At 48.1% G+C, this 19,883-nt stretch overlaps 2 protein-coding genes across 2 annotated transcripts in view; one reads left to right on the top strand and one right to left on the bottom strand.

The window, feature by feature from the left end:
- slgA (proline dehydrogenase slgA) overlaps window positions 1–19,883 on the top strand; it is a 174,193-nt gene that overhangs the window by 52,314 nt on the left and 101,996 nt on the right. The window lies entirely within an intron of this gene.
- Window positions 2,495–4,974, bottom strand: LOC144122175 (carbohydrate sulfotransferase 11-like). Its single transcript, XM_077655755.1, has one exon. It carries the CDS (start codon window positions 4,861–4,863, stop codon window positions 3,904–3,906), a length of 960 nt encoding a protein of 319 aa, XP_077511881.1. The 5' UTR covers window positions 4,864–4,974; the 3' UTR covers window positions 2,495–3,903.

Genomic DNA, 19,883 nt, shown 5'->3' with positions numbered 1-19,883 from the left:
TCCGCGCAGTGCCGGTACCCAGACAATTTCCACCTCCGTGGCCCGATGTAGCAATCGTGCCGCTGTGACAGATATTCTGCCCCTCGCCAAATTTCGGATGGCTGTTTTACAGTTGCTGAAAATCAGGTCAGCTTTAGTATTAGCTACAGCTATCGCCGCCCCCTCTGCAGTTTCTGAGGAGCGGCTTTTGACTGATCCAGAGGTGACCAAGTGTCCCCGCCCGTCCACCACCGCAGCTGCGCCCTTGTTCTTATACTCGGCGACATCTACGCCCCCTTGTACTTCCCGTACTTAGTACGTAAAGCTCTGGCTGTTGCCCTTCTGTGGTTCTCGTGATGTATCGGAGGCATATTTTTGGGCAAAGGTTTTATGTACAGGCCCTTGTGCATTTCTCGCTTCACCTGTATCAACTCCAATGCGGATCCTCTCCAATATGTTCCTTCCTACTCTCGTCTTTGAAAGTCTGCCGAGTTGCATCACCAAGTGCGCCTCCCGCAGTTCTTTCAGGGTGTTGTGCACCCCTAATCCCAGCAGCCTTTCGGTAGACGCATTGTTAGACAACCCAAGGGCCGCCTTGTACGCCTGCCTAATCATAGCCTCCACCTTGCCTTTCTCCGTCGCGTCAATCTTCATATGAGGCGTCGCATACACTATTCCACTGAGCACAAACGCCTGTGCCAGCTTACACAAGTCCTTCTCCTTGACCACTCGCTTACGATTGCCGATTCTCCTGATTAACCTCTCGGTAGCATTGACCGCATTTTTAAGCCTTTCCAAGGCCTCCCTATTCTGCCTGTTAGTCTGCAGATACAGACGCAGGATCGTTTGGACCTCAGCGACCCCCCACTTTCACCCCTAGCGGGGGTGGCGGCACTGGGGATCTTTAACGTGAACTGACATCGCACAGCACACGGGCGCATTTGCGTTTCGCCTCCATCGAAACGGTTATTAAAGAAATGAAAAAAAAACAATGAAACGTTTTCAAAGGTGTCAAGATGCTCAGTATGAAAAGCAATGCTTGACGATGCTAATTAAGAAAATGTAAAGTGTGTAATTGATGAAATAATTGCAACAATTGAAAAAAATGGGAAAATGCGTTCAATGGAAAGTCTAACCCACTACGCTATCCGCCGTACCTTTAAAGGCGGAGCGTAAGTGTCCTCTCCAATGTTTGTTTGTACGTTTTGCGACCAAATTTTTAACTGCAGTTTGCATTTATATTTCTGTGGCAATTATTTTTGCACACACAGTGTATTTGTGGTAAACCTAGGTGGCACAATCTGCAAGGCAAACTGTCCCAGCCGCCAGTGGGCGCTTGTTTTTATTCCTCGTCTGCGGTGGCCACATATCATCTGTCCACAGGCGTGGCCGCAAAGTGGCGACCGCGGTGGAAAATATACGTATGGCCGCCATAAAAAAGCAAGAATCAGTGCTTATTGTAACGAACGTATTTTTGAGCGTTTATTGGTGCTCACCGTGGGGAATATTGTGTTGCTCACTGGGAAATCTCCGTGCTTCCTTAGTTAATTAGCTTAAAGGGCTTCCTCGCGTTTATTAGACTATAACGTCAGTTCGTTGCTGGGGGGTGGTGCGAATGACGGGTGAATTAGACCCTTAGGGCAGCGTAGCGTCCAGCACTAGCAAAATACAAGATGTTTATTAAAGCGAAAGCTTTACTGGCCGCGAACTTGCGATTTCGCCGTGGCGGTGCCCCGAAGAGGCACATGACGTCACAACGCGCGCCTCTCCGCGGATATTTCTCTCTCGCCCCCTAGTCACTACTGCGCATGCGCCACTAGTAGCACAAAGCCACAGGTGTTCCGCCGCTGCGCAGCGCCTTTCCTCAAAAACCAACTTTCAATTTTCTCTTCTTTCCTCCTCTCCTTAATCCATTCCTTTAGGGCGCGATTCGGGTGTCCACCGAGATATGTGACACGGTTACTGTGCCATTACCTTTCCACAAAAACCAAACAAGTGAGCCGACGGCGTTCATTGCATTGACAACTTTGCAAAGGCCGTTCATTTTCACGAAAGGAAAGGCGCACAACCGGCTCCGTGGAGACCTCAATCTCGCTTTCATGTACTGTGGCGTTGGTGTCCAACTGAAAACGGCTGCTCTGATTGTGCTCCGCACACTGGATAGGCAGCGCGCCTTCCCTGCCACCCTGTAAGGTGACATGCAGCTAATGCTTGATCGCGAGAGATTCATCACCAAATGAACGCTGCGGCCTAGCTATTGCCGCATGTCAACCACAACGCTAATGCATTCAGGCCACATCTCTCTCTCACCACCGCCACATGTATCAACGCACGAATGAGGCGTTCGCATATCCAGGGAGCCAGTTATGCGCCCTTCCTTTGCCCAAAGCCATCGCCGTCTGGAACATTGTCACCGCCAACGGCAGTGAACACAGTGAACGCCGACATCTTTCGCTTTGTATATCCTGGATTAGCTGAGCTAATTAATCCACATTAATTTTTGATAGAAGTCACATTTGTATTTCGTTGGATTTATTTGAACTTCTGTGGGACTGATAAAAGTATCAGTCTTTATAACTGCTTAAAGCTATACAGTAAGTCTGTGGGCATATTTGTGAAATACACCGATAGCCGCTGGCCTATTACAGGCGCATTTGACTCATGCCAGCGTTCATATTGGCCATACATAATTGATACTGGAAAAGCCAGAGGACATTATGTGACTTCCTTCTGCCTACACTAGTTACAGTTGCGTAGCAAGTGTAGGACTTTACCGATTTTTTTTTTGCGAGTGCAACTGCGCTACCATATGACAAAAAAAAAAACACATCCTACCTACATTAACCGGAAAAGCATACTTCGCATCAAAAACCCGCCGCAGTGGCTCAATGGTTAGGGTGCTCCGCTACTGATCCGGAGTACCCGCCTTCGAACCCGACCGCGGTGGCCGCGTTTCGATGGAGGCAAAATGGAGAAGGCGCCCGTGTGCTGTGCAGTCAGCGCACGTTAAAGACCCCCAGGTGGTCGAAATTATTCCGGAGCCCTCCACTGAGGCATCTCTTTCTTCCCTCCTTTACCCCTTCCCTCACAGCGCGGTTCGGGTGTCCACCGAGATATGGGACACAATTTCTGCGCCATTTCATTTCCTCCAAAACCAATTTTTCATGTGCGATGTCAGTGCACGTTAAAGATCCCCAGGTGGTCGAAATTATTCCGGAGCCCTCCACTACGGCACCTCTTTCTTCATTTCTTCTTTCCCTCCCTTCCTTATCCCTTCCCTTACGGCGCGGTTCAGGTGTCCAACGATATATGAGACAGATACTGCGCCATTTCCTTTCCCCCAAAACCAATTATTATTATCATGCGAGGTGTGCTTGCTTTTCCAGTTAGTGTGGGCAGGATGTGACAAAAACGTTTCGCGACAGCGAGCTCGTGATCACGAGGCAGCACACGACCGACGCTTGGCCTCTACCAAACACGCGCTCAGTGTGACGCAGGAGGAGCCACGCTGCATGTGGACAAAGGCGCCTCTGCCAGAAATAGGGAGGGCTGCCCCCCACTACACTGCCCCGAAGGAACCCCATCGTACTTCCGACAAAGCTTAGCCAAAGTATGACTCTTTGGCGTTGGAGAATTTCTCACGCAGAGGAATGGCTCGTTCACACAGGAGCGCACCAGCAGCTGACATTTGCTATGACAAGAGTGCGGTCGCCAAATCGTGCTTCGTCACATCATGTCCCAGCCAGCTGCTGCACAGAGTTCACTGGTAGTAGGTTCGGTTGCGTGCTCGACGGCGTGCGAGCAGAGGCCACCACCGCGAGCTGGCTGCGCTTTCTTTCTGCACCTCCTCTGAAGACGGCGCTGTAATCACAGTCGCTTGTGGTGAGTCCTTCCATTGCGGGAAGAGGGGAAGGAAAAAGCGCATCACCCGAAGGGCGGGTAGCGCTGCTCGTAGCGGAAGAGCGCCATGTCGTCGCGGTAGACGCGTCGCAGGCTGGCCATGAGCGCGTCGCTCACGTTCGCGTAGTACCGTCGCATGAGCGCCGCCGTCGGCTCGGCCGAGTAGGTCCTCTGGCGGCTGGGAAGCGCCACGCGTCCCGCGAGCCCCGCGCGGCGCAGCACGAGCCGCGAGTCCCGCTCGAGCGTGTCGTACAGGCCGAGCACGTCGTACCGCAGCTGGCACGGGAAGCAGAGCTCGCTCAGGGGCCTCCAGTGCTCGTTGAAGGCGGCCGCGTGGTCCGCCGCGTCCAGCGACGCCACGTAGCGCAGGAACTCGTCGAAGCGCACGCCGCGGCCCGTGTCCAGCGCCTGGCGCGACGCGTTGGCCCCTCGCTGCTGGCGCACGATGAGGCGTCCGTAGCGGCGCGGGAAGTAGTCGCTCCAGGCGCGCTCGAACTTGTTGCGGTAGGCCGACAGCAGCCGCTCGAGCGGGTGGCGCGCGAACACGAACTTGAGGTGCGTGGCGAGCCGCCGCCGCTGCTCGGGGCGGGGAAGCTGCGCCAGGCTTCGGAAGGCGCTCGGCTCGTGGCTCCGGTTGGCCGGGATGCGGCTCGGGTCGGCCGCCGAGGTGCGCAGCGCGAGCAGCACGCGGCGCCAGTTGGTCGAGGCCACCTTAGGCACGGCGCAGTAGAGCAGCCCGTGCGCGTCGTCCACCAGCACGTGGTCGAGCAGCGCCGCGGGGAGGTCCTCCAGGGCGTCCCCCGGGGCGCGGCGACAGGCTTCGCGGAGACGCCGCTGCCGACGACGCTGCTCTGCGCCCGTGCCTTCGTCCTCGCCGCCGCCGGGGGGCTGCCGGCGCGCCAGCAGCAGCAGCAGGGCGGCCAGCGCCAGCAGCAGGCTCAGCAGCGCGCCCAGCACGGGAGCGAGCCTCCGTCGGCTGCGCATGTTCTGGGGGCAATGCTCTGCTGCGTTCCCCGAAGCTGCCGCCGCTGCGAGGGGCAGGGGTGGGGCCTCCTCCTCCCTACGGAGGGAGTGCCGCGTAGCGCGCCCCGAACGAAAAAGAGGGGTGTGCACTTCCAGTCGCGGATTGTTGCTTTAGCACGAATAGGCGAACAGTGCGGACGCCGTTTCTTGTGGAGAGAAGGGAAGACAGCGTGCGCCCGTAGGGAGGGCCTGACTCGATTTCTGATACAGAGCACTTGCAGAGCGCGATTTTTTGCGTTCTGCATGTGAGCCAGCTGGTCCGAATTGCAGCAATGCTAAGCGGCGCCCCTCCGAGAGACGGCGACGATCTGCTTGCTCGACCGATGGGGCACTTGTCACCGTCCTCCTGCTCTCAGCTGAGGCCTCCTGCTGTTGATCTCGGGGGAACAAAAAATCGCAACAACGGCTATTTTTTATCCTCAAGGGGTCAGGCATTTCAGACGAGAGTAATAGAAACTTAAAAAAAGAACAAAAATGCAAGCGTCAAAGTCATTGTATAATAGTGCAGTCGACTTGGACTCCCTCGCACTTGCAGCTGGCGACCGGCCGCTGACAAGCAGGAATTAAGGCAGCAGTCTATTTTTGCAGAAAAGCTGTCGCAAGCTGCTCAAGCAGCCCCTTACGTGATAACAGGATTGTTTAATATAAATATGGCACCAGTAATTGCAGTTTTGATAAGGATCAACAAAAATTAGAAATACGACTGCTTTAACAACAGTATACATCAAAAACACATTACAAGAATAATACATCAAGCACCATCAATTTTCAGAAGTTCTGTACAAAACAAAAGGCAGTAAGAGTGAGAGAACAAGGTATAACCAGAACATCGTAATTGCAAGAAGACAGACCTCGAGCCTCTCAAGATTCTACATTAGGGTTTCCGTGTTCTAGAGATGCTGATGACGTTATTCGGTGCAGGGGAGGAAAACTAGAATAGGCGAAATTCATAACTGTGTCAACTATTTCAAATAACTTGAAAGCATTCTTTGCAGTACATTGCCATTGCTTCAGTACGTCTTCCCAGTATGATGAGTCATTCTCTTTTATATTGTCAGAAGCCTGTTCATATGTCCCTTAGTTGCTGTACACCGTATCAAAGTGCAATAATTTAAATGAGAGTTAAATAATGCGTGATATATCTGAAGTTTATCTCTCGAAGGAAGTATATTGCGCCAACGTGCTACAAACTCCCTAATTGATGAGAATTTTGTGAGGTGGGTAATTGAGATGAGTGCCCCAGTTAGAAGTATACTCCAAGGATTTTGCTGTCGTTACCAATCTATATTTCCTGGCGTTCGAATCTAATTGTGAGGTATATGCATTCAAAAGTGCTCAGAATGTCCTGTTCGGGATGATGTTTTGATCATTTGAGGACGTCCTCAGGACGTTTGGTGTTGCCTGGGTAGTTACTTATTTCCAGCGCGAAAAATAATTGCTTTAGTTTTGGTGGCATTAATTTTAATTTGGTTTACTATTGACCAGACAGCCGCGCGTTAACTTCGTTTGTTATGTTTCAGACTTAAATTCAGTTTAAACCAGAAATGAGGAGAGTGCTATATCATCCGCATATATCGTCAAATCTGGTTGGTTTATGGTTTATGGTGGTTTAACGTCCCAAAGCGACTCAGGCTATGAGGGACGCCGTAGTGAACGGCTCCGGAAATTTCGACCACCTGGGGTTCTTTTACGTGCACTGACATCGCACAGCCCACGGGCCTCTTCTAGAATTTCGCCTCCATCGAAATTCGACCGCCGCGGCCGCGATCGAACCCGCGTCTTTCGGGCCGGCAGCCGAGCGCCATAACCACTCAGCCACCGCGGCGGCTAGGTGATAAAATCTATTGAACTATGCATATCGTCGACGTCGTTTATACCGGATAAATTTTTTTTTAACCTGTTCACAGATCATTATTTTAAACCCTGCGAGAGGTGCTACGTCAGTGCTGTCTGTGCAGGTCCATGGATTGTACAGCAAGGCGGACACTATGTACATGGTAGAGCTCAGTTGTTATACGATTAATTAACTTAAATTAACTAACGAACTTTTACTCTTTATTTCAAGGGCCATATTATATTAAGAAATTGAAGGCCGTCAAAAGTAGAAGTTGAGTCCTGGTATTAAATTTTCTTTATCGGCAATGCAGTGCGAAATACTTGACCTCAAAAATACCCATATTAGGTCCAAATTATTCCAGAGCCCTCCGCTACGGCACATCTTTCTTCTTTCACTCCCTCCTTTATCCCTTCCCTTACGGCGCGGTTCAGGTGTCCAACGATATATGAGACAGATACTGCGCCATTTCCTTTCCCCAAAAAATCAATTATTATTATTAGTATTATTAGCTCGTATAGTTGGCTTCACGCAGCGCACATTTTTAAATGGCGTCGCTCACATTTCTTTAATAGTGTAGCTGTAGTCCGCACTATAGTACAGCAAATACGAAAGGCCGTTTGCCTATTTTATGCCTTAGGAACAGTTAAATGAATTTCCGCGACAATACTGCGCCCAGCGACACCATTTTAAAAATGTGTATTGCGGGAAGCCAACTTTACGAGCTAAAAGAATGCGTATTTTTGTGACATTAAATATTTCGAAATGCATTGCCGATAATGAAAATTTAAAAACTGAACTTAGCTTCTATGTTGACAGCCTTCAATTTTTTAACATTATGTTGGCCCTTGAAATCAAAAGTAAGAAAGTTTATTAGTTAATTTTAATTAATTAATCTTTTACTCATTGAGCTGTATCACATACATAATGTCCGCCTTGCTAGCCTTGCTGCATGTACAATCCACCTGCATAGACCACACCGATGTATATCTCGCAGGGTTTAAAAAAAAAACGACCTGTAAACAGTAAAAAAAATGTCTGCGGCTTAACTGTGGCTAAACCTAGATATATAAGCGAAAGCTTTAATTATGCTGTGGTTAAGCTTAGTTAATCCCAGTTGACAGAGTCAGACACGAGTTGTGTATCAGTATTTTTGCTCCTTTATTGCTACGAAGTTCTGATAGTACTGCGCGCGTGCACTGCACGCAGGCTCCTTGGTGTTCTCCCCCATAGCATCTGTGCTCGCTCTTCCTCAGTCTCTGACGCTAGCTTCGCGCGTTGGACCCTGTCCACTGAAGCAGCTCGCCAGGCGATATCCGCAGGGTGGTCAGACTCCGCTTTCCGACGATGGCTCACAGCCTCCCGCTCCCGCACAACGCTCAGAGAAGACGGTCGCTCTCGTGCATGGTGGTCAGGTGGCGACCCAGCTGCAGAGAGCACATGAGCCAAGCCAGTGGCGACGCAGCTCCGGTCAAACGAAGGTCAAACTGCAGCCCATGACGAAATCGGCGCTGCCTTCATTGTGAGACACCGTGGTTTATTGGTAGAAGCGTTGAATTTTGGTTGTTTAAGTGCACAAACTGAGCTTTTTTTTAAAGGCAGGGTTCTGATAAACTTGAGCACTGCCTGCTAATTCTATAACGTTGGAGTTTGTTCATTAAAATCTGGTGGTCGAGGCAGTCAAACGCTTTCCTAAAATCTGTTAACAGAGCACTTGTGAACATGTTATTTTATATGCTTTGCAGAATACGTTCCTTTGACGTTAACAGAGCCATTTCAGCCAATCTATATTTTTCTCAAGCCAAATTGCACGTCACTTATAACGTTATGTTTTTCAAAAAATTTGGTAATTCTAACAGAAATTATTGTTCTCAATGCTTTGGAAAAAACAGGAAGAGTGTAGATCGGTGGATAGTTTGTTGGCGAGTTACGATTTCCGTCTTTAAAGATAACTGAAGTTATTTTCATTGCGTCTGGAAAATTTTCAGTGCTGACACACTGGTCCCCGGCTTTGGCAGTCGGCAGTGCCTCAATTTCAGTCTGAGCATGTGCTTTAGATCGGCTTCGTACGTGTGCACAGTGCCTCACATGCATTGCGCATTTTGCAGTGGTCATCTGAATGGCCGCCGGCCTTGTTTCTTACAAGGCTGCGGTGTTCGAGTAACCTGTCATTTAGACAATTTGGCTGATTTACAATGTCTGCACTTCAAAAGGATATCTCATAGATAACGCACGTGGTACAGTCCATGAAAGGATCGACGTGGTTTTGCTTTGGTTTGGCCAGCAAGTTTCCAAGGAGCCGAAAAGACAACTATAACGCTTAATAAAATTGAATGGCGCAAGGGAACAAACACAGGAAGACACAGAGACAGATAGAGCGCCTACTACCGAGTTTATTGCGGAAAACACCACCTTTATACCCCAGTACATTATCACCACCAGTGCGTTATCATAGCCAGGACAAGCTAACAAGAAAAATATATGTACAGAATGAGATTACATTCATGCATAAAAGCCAGAGAATTGCTACTCACAGAACAAGGCATGAAAAATTTACGAACATGATAGCAAGATTAAATGACAAGATCTACACATGACCGTCTAAAAAATCCAGTTCCTGCCCACTGAGTTTGACCGAAAGTGCACGTGGGACTACCTTTCTGTATGTGAAATGCTTCTATAACTTCCCTTTCAACTCGCTCTCTGCCTCTGCCGATAAACTTTGCCTCTTCCAGCACCGGTCCGCAATCTTGGCAATCTCTGCAGTGATCAGGAAGGTTCACCCTTTCATTGTTTTTTATTGTCCGTTTATTCTCAATCGCTCTCTCATTGAAACAACGGCTGGTCTGCCCAATTTGTTAGTAGGCGCTCTTTCTGGCTCTGTGTCTTCCTGTGTTCGTTCCCTTGCGCCATTCAACTTAATGATGAACCAACTAGCCCAACAGCAAGTACTTCTATAACACTTATAAAGGTACGCCATAACGGCATCCTCCTTGTTTCCTCTTGGCCCTTCTTGCCTTTGGCGCTTCTGATGCAGGGTTTCCGAAATGCTATCGCACTGCTCTCTGCAAAGTGTGCGGTCAACTTTTTGTCAGCGCTGCTTGGATAGCAGAAGACACATTGCCACACTCGATCAACTTTGAGCGCGTGTTATCAAAGTGCAACAGTCATTTCCTTGAACGAGGGTGGTATATCCAACAGGGTTGCTCAGATTCAAAAGTGATCAACAAATCTAAAAACTGAACAGGCTTTCTTTTTGGGCGGCTCCCACATGAAGTTCAGCCCTCCGTAATGTGTAGTGAAAAGGGTGACAACATCGTAAATGGCCCGGTCTCATTCGAGCTGCTTTTGAGGATAACGAGGAAATTGTCCACATACCGAAAGATGGTTGCGACTACTGTCCCTGGAAGATTTTCCATCGCTCCAGTTCTCTGTGACATCTACTGTGCCGTAGACGAGCGCATTTGCGAAAATTTCTTTTTATGAAGGAGTTTTTTTGCGTCAGACAGGCCCTCTACGAGTCAGTCAAATAGCTTTCTCCTTCGCGATGAGGTGTGAATAGCATGTGGGTCATTACACGCCAAACGCGCCCTGTTCCAGATCACATTGCTTGCTTACCGCCGAGAAAGATGTGTAGAGAACCCGAGTGAAAATGTCCACGTGGGTGATCCCAGTTGGCCCATCCCAGTAGCTACCCTTGTAGGGCAAACCTTGGGGTGCCCTTAATTTTCTTAGCTTTTCGTTCGTTCGTCAGTGGAAATTACCGGTGGACGAATAGAACAGCGACGCTCACCTGAGCTTCTCGCATTTTGGGGCCCTGCCTTACACAGCCATGGCGACAAATGGATGCGCACAGGTATACGACCGTAGCGGGCGGGGCTGTACGTAGCCCGACCTTCTCTGCTTCACAGCACCACGCGGTATCCCCCTATCACCCGTCGCTCACAACAGAGTGGGCATGATGCACTGTCTGCACTGTCACATTAATATTTTCCCCCCAAGATGGCAGAGGCGATGACCGGGATAATCCCCATGGCCGGCCCGACACGCATCTCGCCCTGCAATGCATGCAGCGTGCCCGCCTTGTTAGTCCTTCGTTACTGAAGAGCAGATTTTTCTTCTGTAATTTTGCCTTGAAGCCATAATTTCTCTATATGGCATCAGCAGCGATGGCCACGTCGGTGCGTTTGCTGAGGTTCTGAGAGCTTGTCTTATGTGCTAATCGCACGTGCACTTCCGGTCGACGAGCGAAGTTCCATGTAGATGCAGAGTTTAGCTATACGAGGCAGGCAACACAGGCAGAAAAAATTAAGCAAAGGGTTAACTTGGCTACACCTAAGTAGACAAAGCGGAAGCTGAAGGTTACGCATATTTATACTTGGCTCAGCTCAGTCTTGCTTGAATGACTTTCAGGTCGCGTAGTCAATTATAACTACTGCCAACTGCTTCACGGCAGCAACACTCCTTTTATACTAAGGAGTGTATAGGATTGGGCAAGTTGGTCAGACATGCTAAAGGGAATAATAGCGCAGCATCAAGTGACAGGACAGCAGGAGAGCACAAACACACACAAGCGCCAACTTGCAACTTTATTGTTTGGCTGCCACTACGCCGAATTTGTACAAAGCAACACGCCCCACACCATATACGTTACTAAAACAGTGGCGCACTTAGACGCGATGTGCGAAGCAACAAATCATAATGCACATGGCAAACAACATGACGAGTGCACTGAGCTGTACAGCAGCACGTGGGACATGCCTGTCGCAGATGACTAACTAGACAAAACATGAGGCGAAAAACGGGAAGAAAACAAGCTAAAAACCTTAACGAATCATGAACATATCATCGAGAAAAAAAAAGTCGATGGAAGGCCGCGTCACAACAAACAGGGGAATGACGATGAAGGACTAAAAGCGCTAAAAACATGAGAATGAAACCTAAAACGCCAACAGAACATGGCTAAAGAGACCTAAACCTAAAAACTCAGTGAATAACAGGATGCATAAAACAAAACTACAAAGACCTGCATTAGTGCGGCATCAGTCTGCCTAACGAAAAAAGAATTAACCTTCCTCAACGAACGTGAGCGCTCTCGGAATGGCAGCCTTAACTGAGGGCTTTTGGCTTTGTTGTTTTGCGCCCTCCTCTCCCGCACCTCGGCTCAAGGCCATATGAACCATATGCCGAACAAGCTACGGAAGGGAGTAGTAAAGCTTTCGCTTTAAAAAAAAAGAACGCCCAGGCGACCATACGATGTGATGCGACAAATCTGCGTTAGCAGTATTGGTGGTACATTTCGCCTGTACATTGATTGCCTTACCATTAAATTTGATTTTGCCACCTGCTTCGCTTGGGTGGAGGCAGGGAGGTGAAACCACTGATCTCCACTAGGTGGCTGGATGCTGCATTCCCGCTTTCTGCTGCTTTCCGAAGTGGGCACTGGTGAAGCCACAGGAATTTGAACGGCATGTCCCAAAACTCCAGTGTCTGCTGTGTATTTCAATGCAAAAAGTCTCGTGTTTCGCCCTGTCGTTCTCAGTTCTTGTGTAGTCTGCTCTTATATCAAAGAAATAATCAAGCTAAATGCAAGAAATGTGAGCACTGTTTGGAGAGCCCTGTAATTTCAGAGAAACCAAAGAAAACAGGCATGCAGGTCTCACCCTGCCGTGGCAAAGTGGTACGTGCATTAAACACTACGTTCTAATCTGGTTCTTGTCTTCCGAGCGTAATTAGGAGCGGTAATGGGATGACAATGAGGCTAGGTCATCTAAAAACCGAATTTTCGCGTAGCAAAGGAAAGGCGAACGATAGCACAGAAATCATGACACTCGAAGGCTGCAGTTTCAGTTCTGAGTCGCAGGCGGCCGAAGTCTCGTCTCAGCGTGGCCGGGTGATGTTTATTACTTTGGGGTGTCATTTATCTTCCAGACGTGCTTTTAACCTAACTTTATAAGCATGGCCACGTGTCAGCTGCACAGCGCGAGAGAAATGACTGACGAGAAAGACGGCTGGCTGCAACGCGCATGACAAGCACTGTTAGCAGTCACCTGCACCAAGCATCACGAATAAAGCCCATTCAGGCACTTCACCAGATAGTAGCCTCGCCCTCGCCCCTTCGGTCTAGGGTGGTGGTGGTGAAACCTTATTACCAGCGGATACAGAGGAGCGACCTGAAGGCCTTCCTCCCCCTCCGCTTAAACGATGGCCGCCCCTTGGGCAGCGGCGGAGTCTTCAGCCAGCTGAAGGAGCTTGAACATAATTCGTTAAAGTGGTCATTGCAAAGTCGGCTGCCTGGTGCAAGTTTCCACCTACCCTTTCATAAGTTTATCCCCCATTGATGGTGTAACTTGGGCTTAGAGAGCGACAACGTGCGTCACAATAAGGAACACGGTTGGCGACACTAGTGCAACGGGACGACACCGAGCTGAGCACACGAGGCTCTGTACGTGCTGTCTGTGGTGGCGTCCTGTCGTCTGCTAGTGTCGTCCCATTGCAATGCAATGGACCCTTATTTTTTAAACATCTTTACCGAAGGCTTTGCTGGCCTCCTCATGCAGTCGACGGGCAATAGGTAGGCGTTGTCGTGGAAAAAGATGAGAACGGCAAAAAGACGAAATGCTGAGCGGAAAACGAAAACTGAAACTGAAAAACCATGCTGAGGTCTAATTTGTTCACTGCCAAAGGCTGACTTCTGGGTCGAAGCAGCTTACTTTCGGTAGCTTCACTTTCGGGCGCCCGATGCGGCATCCAGCGCCCTAGTGGAGATCAGTGGGTGAAACTTTCTATACCTCCCAACGGCCACGAATTACAGACGCACCGATTCCTCCTTCAGTTACGTTCATAGCAAATGATGTACGAGTTATCCCCGTGACAACGGACGACAGAAACACATGGCATCTGCTTCGTGCGCACACTGGTCCAAAATCGGGCCCGCTAGGGGAGGTGGACGGATGTAGTGTTGTCGGCCTGCTGCGCTCGGCCGCGTGCCGCACTTTACTTCGGCTTTTGTGCACCGTTTAGTTGCTGTTGTGGCATGTTAAAATTGGTTGCTCTGATAATGTATCGAGAACAGAGAACATTTTTCATGGTTTTATTTCCACATATGTCTTTAACGTTACTTTCAATCTAAAAGAGATTTCTAATACTGTTACAATAATTCATAACAGCGCGGCAGACGGGACAGAGAAGAGAGGACACAACACAGAGCGCTGACTCACAGCTAAAACGTTTATTGGCCACCAGCCAGTATAAATAAAGCAAGTCAAGCGTGCTTGTTTCCTTCCCGGCCACCAGGGCAGTATTTATACTGGCTGGCGGCCAATAAACGTTTTAGTTGAGAATCAGCACTCTGTGTTGTGTCCTCTCTCCTCTGTCCCGTCTGTCACGCTGTTATGGATTATCGTGGGCACCAACTCGCCCAACAAATGGTATTGTCTATGTTACAGCATTCCGTACGATATAGATAATGTGTTTCAACGCACCAGAGATATAAAGTTTATCTCAAACGCTGCAGCTGTGTTTTGCAGTACATCATTTCGTACATTTCGTGCATATCATTGACACAATACATATGTGATCAATTCTGCATAATGCTCACGCAATAGGAAGTATTCACTATTTTGTTGTCTGTGGAGCACTGCGAAAGGCTGCTGGCTTGCCTAATGGGATTTTCGCCTCCTGTTCTTGCCTGCACTACTGAAGCTACACGTTGTGGGCAAATGCCCTCATCGTTACCTTTCCTCACTCACCCTCACTTTTGAATCCACGACCCTCCCTCACTGGGAAAAATTCTGGCCCTCCCTCGCCCTCATTCACAGTGGTTTTAAAACTGGTTATTTTTTGTAGTCAGCAACTTCTGGGGATATTACTGATTAATAAACATATAAGACAAGCCATCAAGGCACTATTGGATGAGAGGCTAAATGCTTATGTTTTTGTGTGTGTACGTGTGCTGTTTGAGCTAATGCGTGAGAGAAAACCAAGTCAGCTACGAGTTGAGCCCAAAAATGTCACTCTGCCTTTACTTCTGGCACGCAGTGCAAGTATACATGTTCCCTGTACTATAACATTTCATTGTTATCTACGTGCACTGCTAAAATCAGTCAGCCTGTTTTGTCTGTGTACAAAAACTGATGTACGCCAACAATATTTAGAAAACAATGCAGTATCAGTTAGCACAACTACTACAATAAGTGCTAAGCACAGAATAGACTCACAACAAGGAAAGTTTGTAGGTCGCTTTATTGTCATTACCCGATGACGTTGCGATAGCACTGGGTTTTCTGAATTTTTCTTCTAATCTCCCGCCATTTCGGGTGGTTTGTTGCATGCTCATCTGATGACGCTTCCACGCGCATGTATGGAGATGTGATGAAGACCACGCTTTCAAACTACAGTGTGAGAGACTGACAGTTTAACACGCGTGAACAGGGGTAAGTGACAAAGATGACGACATGCAAGTACAGCTCGAGAGCTTGGCAGTTCATACAGGCAGGATGTTAAGATTTCTCCCAACCGATCGTTCCTCTGAGGGAAGTGTATGAACCGACCAAATATAAACCGAAGTGGCACTCCCTTCGGAGCAGAAGCGCAAGCAGGACAAGGGACCAAGAAAGAGTAGACACACACAGCGCTATTGCGCTATTACTCCGAAATATGAACCAACAGGCCCGAATTTCAACGTGGCACTCCCTCTTGGTGGCGTGCTCAGCCTTACCTAGCGTCTAGTGCTCAGTTGCTCTTGTCTTTTTGCGATGTGCTTTGTGGAGTTTCTTAAAAACTGTGTAAATAATTTAGTTCATATAAATATATTATAGTTCAATGTAATAAATACCACGCTTAAAAAAAGCTGCGGCGATGACGTGGTGGTCTAAAGTAGCGGCCAGCGGAACTGATTTTTTAGCGTCGCCACGGGTTCAGATTCTGCTCCCCCAGCTGTGAAGTTTTTATTTCTTTAGTGTCTTTCCCCAGCGCTATGCCGGCTTTCTGCAGCTGTGAGGCTCCTATGCTGTCACCTAAAATAAAACATTATCCAGCCCTGTTGAAAATCGAACGGGTCGCTAAAATGCAGCATTGAGCTGAATAATAGTAATCACTAACTCCCCGAGTCTGGAGTGAGCGATTCCTGTGGTGGCCATTTAGTGCCCCAGCGCTTCCACTGCGCCGAAAAGTGGTTGTCTGTCCGAAGCCTGCTTCTAGCACATAAGCCACCTTGGTCACGTGACGTCGTGACGTCATCACAAGCTGCCCATCGAATTGTGAGCAAACTGCCTACCGTGGAAGTTCAATTTATGATTAGTCGCGAGAGATTCCTCTATATCGCGAGAGATTTTTATATATCCCACCAACGACAGCACCTGCCATCGCAAGGCAGTGGCGCGTAGCTTAGCCACTGTACCTCTGCGCCAGGAGCGGAATCAGGACTCCCATGGACCTGTTATTGCAGAGTGTGCAATTCTGCCTCAGTAGAAGTCTAAAATGATACAATATCACGCAAACTTATGTCATATATCAGCCGAAGTAAGCCATTTCAGGTCAAGCAAAAGATAGAAATTCAAGATAAACCATAAAACCAGGGCCAGTGGTGCTAGCACACAATAATTAGTGGTTAACCCCAAGCTAAACCGCCCGTGACTTTTTTGCTTGCACATCTCCGCATTACCCAAACAGTGGGTGTCAATTCTCTACCGTGCCTGCAAGAAATTAGTTTCATAAAACCAGGCGTGATTACATGGTCACACGTCTCATGAGGTACAGGAATAAACCAAGAGATGTTCCTGTTTTTTGGAGAGCAGTATAAGTTTTTTTTTTTTTAGCACCTCGTACAATGCAAGGCAGAGCGAGAGATGATTCACACCAAGGTGGTTAAGCTGCTGCTTTATTTCCATGGTTAGACTACAATGGTTGGCTTTGCCCACCACATTGCGACACCGCTTTCCTATACCGCAATTCTAGCGAAAATAGAAAGATACGACTGTACTGAACTACTCAGTGTGAATGAAAAACTTCCACACCAATGCTGCCAACAGGCTTTGATTTGACAGTGGAATTTCGTAGTATTTTTATGCTGCAGCAAGTTCTTTGAAACCTCACTAAGCAAGGCTTAGAAATTGGGAACTCAATAGCCTTGCAAAGTATAATTTCTACATGCTTTACTCTACACTCTGATCATCTGACAGACTCGGGGCCGATAATGATAATGCTAACGGCGGTACCACGATTCCCATTAGACCAGTGGCCACCCGCATGGCCCGACGAGTGCCTCCTTGTCAGCGCACTATACAAGGTCTTTCACCTAGAACTTTACACATTTTAAAAATGGGCTTTTTGAGTTAGAAGAGCACTTTTTTTGGCATAGCATCCTCAGCGGCGGTAGAGAAGGCGTGCGGCTCCTCGCCTTTCGTGTTCGCCTCGTGTACCTCCAGACCGCAGAAACTGTGTCTTCCCTGGGAACCTTCACCCTAAGAATTGGCGCTCTAAAATGGGAATTCATTACGGGCTGCACAGAAAAAAGCGTTAGCTGGAGTACGGTTTGAGCCATCAGCCTTGCCCTCGGACCGTGCATCTTGCCCTGCCTCGACCTCGTCCTCACGAGTTTTCATGCGCTCATCCTCCCCCACCCTCACGTCACAGAGCGATATCCGCATGATGTAAGGGCGAGGATGCCCTTATGAGGGCTCGCCTTTGTGAGGATGCCCATCTCTGCATGTGAGTGCCTCCTATAGAGATCTGGGATCAGTCTGTGTACAGTGAGTGCACGCAATTTAATGCATGCACATGTACCTTACAATCATAAATAACTGCAAAAAGTTGAGTAAATGCGTGAAAGCAAATCACCAGCATGCATTGGCCTTCACTGCGACACCAATAAAATTCAGTAACATACAGTTGCATAATCGGCTTCCACGATGTGCCGACACTTTGTGGACCAAACTCATGACTGCTTCATCAACAGCAATGACCCAATCGTTGTCCATTATCCACACCGAGTGGAAAAAGCTTGCATGGCCTGTTGATGGCCTGCTCCGGCAGCCAACCAGGCCATCCATGGCCCGAGCTCTGCAAACTTGCTCGAGTCGATCACTGCTTGCCGACACCAGGCCATGCTCAGCCCTACGGCGGCCTAACGATAACTGAAGCAAAAAATTGAGCTCGGCAGACGATTGGCCCAGCATCAACTGCCAAGCAATAACTGGCCCGACCTTGGCCGTCTTTTCTGCACCGTGCTTTGTTTTTGTTCTTGACTTGTCATTTGCCGATGACCAGCAGCCGCCTGGCAAGGTGCACCGGGTCAGCATCGTGGTGGTGGCTGGGCGGTTCATGGCCCAGTGGTCGGGTAGAGGCGGCCCGTCTCCTAGCACCTGCTTTGTTCTAGCATTCAGTACTGTACATATATGGTAATTGATTGGAATTTAGATTTGTTAACTTGAGCATCAGATGACGATGATGATGTAAAATGTAAACATGGACCTCATGGTTTACCAGTGCCACCTGAGTAATTCCACTCTGGTTAGGAATGGTTCAAATAACAGCAAGATTTGTTTTATTTATTTTATTTGCAAATGTATGAACAGATCTGGACCATACGCACCATAGAACTCAGAGCCACAAAGCTTTGAAGATACAACCACATGCGCTTACAATGACTAGCACAACCACATCAGTCAGAACAATAAGAGTCAAAGATACTGGATAACTCGAATACATGCTTTAATAGTTGTAACCTGCACCTGCAACTGCACTTTCAGATGCAAATAAGTGATATTGCTGTCAAGCAGTGAATACTGAATAATTGGAATGCACACACACCAGCCGCAGTAGAGGAAGCATGTTTATGCTGTGTCGGTCCTAACTGTAGTGCAGTTATAGTTATATAATGTGTCGCTCAATAGCCAAAGTTTAAAAACCATATTTGAGATTAAAAGGAAGTTCTGTTGCACCAGAAAGAAATAATGCTTTCATGTTGTTTGCTGTTGTAAGCAAAACGCTTACAACTACAGCAAAAACAACCCAGAGACAATTCAGTGACTACACAAGTGAAATTTTCCAATGGCCGGTGGTTGGTAAGTCGCCGGTTCTGGGTATTTAGCCAATGTGCTCGGCTGCCTAACCTCTGGCCAGCATTGAACAATGGCTGGCCAACTTCTGTGTCGGATATTGGTTGTCAAAAGGCAAACAAACAATCACTGGTAGATGCCTGGCAATAGTTTGCTGCCGACGCGTAGACAAGAAAACAGCGGCCAACCTTGGGCCACTGCTGGCCACCAATCACGTCGGTTATATTTTCAGACAATTGTGCGTAATTACGGTGCAGCCAGTAGTCAAAACGCTATACATGTTATACCTTGATCGTATGTATAACAGCTGGCGCAACTTTTTTCAGATATACGAAAGCATCACCTTCATGACGAGCGCATGCCCCACGGTCCTGTGCCTGCGAAAAAAAACGTCCGTTACGTTTTCATAATGTTCGCATAAAAGATGGCACAATGGACTATATAGTTTTTTCCTGATAGAAGATATTTGCAACGTGGCATGCTCATCTTCTTCTTGTTTGCGTCATCACAGAATCACAATAGTATGAAATAATATTGTGTTACGCGTAATAGCCACAGGCGCCAACATGAGGATCTTAAGTTTGGGGTATATAAGCTCATGCAAATTCTTCGTTCTGTGGATATATGTTCATATGTTGGTGTTGCACTACTTCTGATTTGTATAGCGCTTTTAGAGCTTGATGTGTGTGTCACATTCGTTTGTCATTAGACATCTATTTATACTAAGATTTCAGCCTGAAATATGTCTGCATAGGGCCAAACAACTACCCCTTTGTGATCGGCTCCTCACCTTCCTTTTTCACGTCTAAATTACAGAAAATGCAAGTTAGGCATTGCGATTATTTTGCATCTATTTTGTGCACATTGAACTCACTAGTAGTACAAAAGGTAATTCATCCCTAGACCGTCGCAGGGCTGGGCGTGGCCCGGCATCGGCAAGCGGAGATCGACTCGTGCAAGGCCAGTGTCAATCCCCAACGATGGCCTGAATTGAAAAACAGCAGTATCAACAGACAATTATTAACTGCTCCAGACGTCAGTACCTGCAAGAAGATTGCATGTTTACCGCAAAAAACCGACAATATAGA

Source organism: Amblyomma americanum, chromosome 2 (assembly GCF_052857255.1).
Source record: "Amblyomma americanum isolate KBUSLIRL-KWMA chromosome 2, ASM5285725v1, whole genome shotgun sequence".
In the NCBI taxonomy this organism is placed as follows: Eukaryota; Metazoa; Arthropoda; class Arachnida; order Ixodida; family Ixodidae; genus Amblyomma; species Amblyomma americanum.
Note: the sequence above shows the minus strand (reverse complement) of the source record. Positions and strands in the feature narration are given on the sequence as shown.